The 6,649-nt window shown below is 32.9% G+C and overlaps 1 protein-coding gene across 1 annotated transcript; it reads left to right on the forward strand.

The window, feature by feature from the left end:
* The first annotated feature begins 2,798 nt into the window (after positions 1-2,798).
* LOC141695821 (uncharacterized) lies at positions 2,799-6,047 on the forward strand. The gene is made up of 2 exons (XM_074500032.1): positions 2,799-3,423; positions 3,640-6,047. The coding sequence occupies exons 1-2, from the start codon at positions 2,799-2,801 to the stop codon at positions 6,045-6,047; spliced, it is 3,033 nt and encodes a 1,010-aa protein (XP_074356133.1).
* Positions 6,048-6,649: the final 602 nt, after the last annotated feature.

Raw genomic sequence — 6,649 nt, forward strand, 5'->3', positions numbered from 1 at the left:
CTATCTATTTTATGCAAGTACTAGTGTAAGCAAGCTTGTTCGAGGTTATTTTGACTTGTTAGTCAACTAATTATATGACCTTATGTTTTTACTAAAATTAACGAGTTAAAAACTAAGTCTGTGATGCCCTCCAACCCGGGGTCTAGATTTGGGGGTCACTAGCCAATAAACCATGGTAAAATAATCACAGCCTAATAATATGATAAATATGACCCTTTCCATGCAACTGGATCCATCACAGGTTATAGTATCGAACAAGCACTAATACAATCCAACTGTTATTACAAACCATAAGTCTAATTAGTTTTACAATTTATTCAAATTTTATTACAAACCTCTAGACTAGTTAAGTGTCCCAACTGTCTATTTGGAAAACACACCAAAAACTAGTACAAAAAGTTCTATATGCCTCTCCCTTTTTACGTCTGCTATAAGAGTAACAGACATATAAAGTAATTATATACGTCTGTTGTATATTCCTCAGAAGCATATCTTGATAAGGGAGATGAATATATGTCTGTGGGGGATGAATATACGTCTGTTATATGACACCGGACGCAAAAAACTACTTAATACGTTTGTTGTCACATTATATAGAGGCAAAAAAATTATTTAATACGTCTGTTGTCACATTATATACATCTGTGTATTTGTAACAGACATAAAAAATATTTATTTTTAAAATTAAAAAATAAATAAAGAAAATAAGATAATAATTTTATATGTCTCTTAAAAAATTATATACTTACATCTTTTTACATTTGACATAAAAGTTTCATAATAAAAATTAAATAAAACAGCCACCACCTTAAACAAAAACATCAAACCCCCAATCTTATAGCGGCTCCTCATCCTCATCTCTGGTCCATTCCTGCAACCACCAATTCCAAGTCTTGAGTCATTATTTAGCTGGTCCTTTGCTTGTGGGTATTGTGGGTATGTTCATAACTCTCTCCCTCATCCTCCTCTCTCTCTCTCTCAATCAAACGCAGGACATATGTGTACAGTTATGTTCATGTTTTTTAATTTCCTAAGTTTGTTTATTTATATGTGTATACGTATATGTGTTTTTTATGTATTTGATGATTGATTTGCTCTGTGCTTTGCTTCATCTCCTCTCCAGTTCCCTCTTTCTTTGTGTTTTATATAATTTAGCACTTAATTCTTAATTTTAATTGTTCTCTTTATATTTTTGTGTTCACTGTTGTAGACATTTGGGTAAAAAGTATATCTTTTGTCCTATGTATACACCTAATTTTAGCTATTTTAATTACATAATTCATTCCATAGACATTTGTGTATAAAATATATCTTTTGTCCTATGTATACACTGGACTACACCAATTTTAGGTGTTTTGATTATGTAATTCATTTACTAGATGAAGATGAGGTGATTTTTGTTTTTGCTGGTTCTTTTAATTTGAAATACAAAATAATTTAGCAAAATACCAACTTGACTCTATTTTATTACTCAATATAATTTTAGCCAAAAATGAGTAGATTGTTCATACTTTTAATTTATATAGTTATTTTATTTTTTACCTACTGTTAGTGGCGGAGCTAACATTTTTGTGTAGGGTGAGCCAAATTTTTAGGAGCTAGATATGATATTAAGTAAAAAATTGTGAAAAACATTTAATAATATAAATAACTATAACATTGTAGGAAGAGGAAAAAATGACTTCAAATTCATTTGGTAGAAAATATGACTTCAAATTTGAACTAATATTTTCTTATGAACAAACCTTAAGTTAGTACTTACTTTTTTATTAAAACAAATTAGTAAATTAACAAAGGCTGAGTCTAAAAACTAAGTACATATTCCATGAAACTATGAACAAAAAAAATAAGAGGGAAATATATTATTGTAATCAATTTCTCTAAAATTATATTTTGTAATACTCGATTTGATTGTTTTCTCTTTATTTGTTTAAAAAAATTTATATTCAAAATTAAAATTTAATTGAATTTATGTAAAAAATTACATATAAAAATGCATATTAAACCATTTATAAAGAAATCTTGGTTTCCAATTTGTGATTAGCAGTAAAAACAGATGGTAACTTTGTGTGGTGTTGTTGGGCCAGGGAAAAATTATTCACCATTCAAATTTGAGGGTTGGGTCTCACCCGACAATGGCTAGGCAGGCCTGCCTGTGGTTCACTAAGAGGTGGTATAACATTGTCCATACTTTGGACTAAATGCAATCATGCTCTATTTCTTGCTAAATTTTTGGTTAAAGTTAAAAAAGTTATCATCTTTGATACCTCCAAATATATGATTAGCATGGTTGGCATTAAATGTAGTTGTAAGGTCAGTCAATTTTTTATATATCTATACATGTTTGTTTCTTTATTATGTGCATCCAAGGACTTTTTGTAGTTTTGGTTACTTGAAAAAACCTCAAACCTCTCATACCAATACCTCTTCAATTAACAGAATAATAAATTAAGATAGTATCTTTAATATTTATTTCAGTTTAGATATAATAGATAAAGTATCTTTTTAATTCTAATAAATTACTTAAATTATTTAAATGCATCAGATGTTTTTGAAACACAAATTGTCTTTCCTTGTTATTTCTAGTAATTTTTATATTCTGTAAAGCACCTTGCACTGATTTGATTCAAATTTATGTACTAGTTATTATGATTGGATTGTTGGGTTTATAAGTTAGATGGTGTGGTTTAATTACAAGTTAATTAGGTGTAGGTGAATATATATGTTTATGTGATAACAAATAAATGATATATTTTAATTTTAATTTTATCATTTTATGCCGCGTAGAAAACTAGTTCATGGATCGCCAAACTTGGATGTACAAGATCTCCCATGTTGATGAGAATTATATTAAGGGTGTTAATGAGTTTATTTCATGCGCGTTGAAATGCCAGGATATGAAAGAGAAGGAACTTGGTTACAAAGACTTGATTTCTTGTCCGTGTCATATATGTGGTAACTTGAAATTTTTTTCAGACATTAACATAGTGGAAGACCATCTATTTCGTAATGGTTTTAAAAGGAATTATACGAAGTGGATTTGGCATGGTGAGGTCGTGGATTCTAGAGGAACTTACCATAAAAATTATGAAGATGACGGAGATAGCATGACCAACAATGAGGAAGATGATTTGGTAAATGATAGAGTAGAGGAGATGATACAAGATGTAGAAGACCAATTTATTCACCAACCAGATATTCTTGAGAACTTAGTCCGCGATTCGAAGAAACTTTTATATCCCGGGTGTAACAATGAATACACTAGGTTGTCAACAACATTGAAGTTGTGTAAAATGAAAGTGAAGAACGGGTGGACTGATAGAAGTTTTACAGAGTTGTTAAAACTTTTGCGAGACATACTTCCTCCAAATAATGAGCTTCCTACTTCTATATACGAGGCTAAAAAGATATTATGTCCCATGGGTATGGATGTTAAAAAAATACACGCCTGTCCAAATGATTGCGTATTGTTTCGAAATGAACATGAAGACTTACTCGCTTGTCCTAAGTGTGGAGCATCTCGATAGAAGCCCGATGGCAATAATTCTTCGGAAAAGAACAAGAAACGGCCTTCTGTCAAGGTATTCTGGTATCTACCCATTGTGGATCGATTTAAATGCTTATTTGCAAATACAAAAGATGCAAAGCATTTAAGGTGGCATGTCGAAGGGAGGAAATCAGATGGGATGCTTAGACATCCAAGTGACTCTCCACAATGGAGAACTATTGATGGAAAGTTTCCTGAATTTGGTTCTAATGCTAGGAATTTACGACTTGGACTTTGTGCGGATGGTATGAATCCATATCGAACTTTAAGTTATAATCATAGCACTTGGCCAGTTCTTCTCTCGATTTATAATTTGCCTCCTTGGTTGTGCATGAAGTGGAAGTATATAATGTTGGTCTTGCTAGTCTCTGGACCTAAAGAACCAGGAAATAATATAGATGTTTATCTTCAACCGCTTATTGAAGATTTGAACTTGATGTGGGACAAAGGTGTGACAGTATTTGATTCCTATAGTCAATCAAATTTTAATTTGCGTGCCATGATATTTTGCACCATAAGTGACTTCCCGGGTTATGGAAACCTATCGGGGTACCCTATCAAAGGAGCTAAAGCATGCCCAATATGTGAAGAAGATACAAACACCCACCACTTAAATAACTGCAAGAAAAATGTTTATATGAATTATCGAAGATTTCTTCCTCTTGATCACCCTTATCGTAAGAGAAAGAGGTCTTTTGATGGACATGTCGAGACTCGAGAAGCTCGTTTGCCTTTAACTGGATTGCAGACATTTGAGAAGTTTAAAGATCTTAATGTTATATTTGGGAAGTTCTATAAAAGGCCACAGGAGAATATTTGGAAGAAAAAGTCTATATTTTGGGAGCTTCCATACTGGAAACACTTGCAGGTTAGACATAGTCTCGATCTAATGCATATTGAGAAAAATGTCTGTGAAAGTATTATTGGAACATTGTTAAATATACCAGGAAAGACAAAGGATGGGATCAAGGCTAGACTAGACATGAAAGAAATGGGAATACGAAAGGAGTTAGCACCACAAGAGTCTACCAAGCATTCATATCTACCTCCAGCTTGTTTTACCTTGTCCAGAAAAGAGAAAATTAGCTTTTGCAAGTGTTTATCTAGTGTGAAAGCTCCTCATGGATATTCTTCAAATATCAAAAAACTAGTATCCATGAAGGATTTGAAACTAGTGGGTTTAAAATCACATGACTGTCATGTATTAATGCAACAGTTACTACCAGTCGCAATTCGAGGCATACTACCTAAGCATGTGAGATTTGTTATCACAAGACTTTGTTTCTTCTTTAATGCAATATGCAGCAAAGTGATTGATCCCGATTTGTTGGATAAATTACAAGCTGATATTATAGTTACACTCTGCCAGTTCGAGATGTATTTTTCATTTTCATTTTTTGACATCATGGTGCACTTAGTGGTTCATTTAGTGAGAGAGGTCAAATTGTGTGGTCCTCTATACTTGCGCCACATGTATCCCTTCGAGAGATTTTTGTGTACGTTGAAAGGATATGTGAAGAACCGATACCGGCCTGAAGGTAGTATAGTAGAAGCATATTCTATAGAGGAGGCAATTGAATTTTGCACAGAGTATTTAGCAAGTGAGCATCCTATTGGAATTCCAAGATCTCGTCATGAGGGTAGACTTGAAGGTTATGGTACATTGGGCGTGAAGATGATCTCTCATGGTGCTGAGTTACTAGATAGAGCTCATCTCTTTGTCCTACAACATATGACAGAAGTTAATGCTTATCTAGAGGAACATAAAACTCAAATTAGGCAGAAAAATCGGTCTAAGAATCATATGTGGGTAATGAAAGAACACATTCGCTCATTCAGTGGATGGTTTAAAGAGAGAGTAATGTGTACCCTACCACAAATGCTTGGTTTGATATCTAATACAGTAAAGTGGTTGGCATATGGCCCAAGCGTGCTTGTGAGGTCTTATGAAAGTTATGATGTTAATGGTTACACTTTCTATACCCAACATCAAGATGACAAGAGTGCTATGCAAAATAGTGGAGTATGTGTGGAAGTTTCATCAACAGAAATTACTAGAGGCGGTAACAATCAAGCACGAGATGTGAAAAAATCATATTATGGGTTTATTGAAGAAATTTGGGAGCTTGATTATACATATTTCAAGGTTGCTCTATTCAAATGTAAATGGTTTGATATTCGACGTGGTGTCCGAGAGGATGAGTTAGGTTTCACTTTGGTAGACTTAAGTCGCTTTGGTCATCAAGATGACCCATTCATACTCGCAACACAAGTGAAACAAGTATTTTATATTCAAGACCCTGTTGATTCTAAATATTCGATTATTATTCAAGGAAAGAGACGTATTCTCGGTATTGATGATGTTGTAGATGAAGATGAGTACAACCAATTTGACGAGAATCCACCTTTCTCCACGGGGCTGCCTACCTCGTATAAGGATGAGAGTTTTGATACAAGTTATGCACGAAATGACCATGATGAAGGAATGTGGATTGATTAAGTATAAATTGTGTAAGGTATAATTTTATTTTATATAAATTATAATATCTTTGAGTATCATCTTACAATGTATTTCATGATAAAAAAAATATGTGAAATGACATGATTTTCTTATATCCTTGGTCATAGTCTATATCTTCAAGTTACCATAAATTTTTATGGAGTTCTCCTTGCATGTTCTTGTGCAATATTATTATCCACTGGCTCAAAACATTTTTATTGATTTACAGCTTATTAAATACCACATAAGGGTCTGGTTGTCTGGTTGAAGACTGAAAACTGCTGCTCAGAGAAGTGGTATGCTAAAAATTGCTCTATTTTTTGATTAATGGAAAAATAGTTTCTTTTACCTTTAATTTTATGATAAGTAGTGTGAGATTTGATTTCCATGTGTTAACTATAAAATGGTACCATGTGAAATTATACACCAGACTGATAAGTTGCGATCTCTTATGTTTCTGTGTTATGCCTTCTATATTGATGTGTTTTTTTTACTGATTCACAGCTTACTAAATAGCACACAAGGATTCTACTGTCTGGTTGAGGACTGTTGTTCATAGAAGTGGTATGCTAATAAATGTTCTGTTTTTTAATTAATGGGAA

Source organism: Apium graveolens, chromosome 11, assembly GCF_009905375.1.
Source record: "Apium graveolens cultivar Ventura chromosome 11, ASM990537v1, whole genome shotgun sequence".
Taxonomy (NCBI): Eukaryota; Viridiplantae; Streptophyta; class Magnoliopsida; order Apiales; family Apiaceae; genus Apium; species Apium graveolens.

Coding starts and splice junctions, on each gene's coding strand:
- LOC141695821 (XM_074500032.1), top strand. CDS start 2,799: ATGGATCGCCAAACTTGGATGTACAAGATCTCCCATGTTGATGAGAAT. Junction 3,424..3,639: donor AAAGATATTATGTCCCATGG/GTATGGATGTTA, acceptor CAAATACAAAAG/ATGCAAAGCATTTAAGGTGG.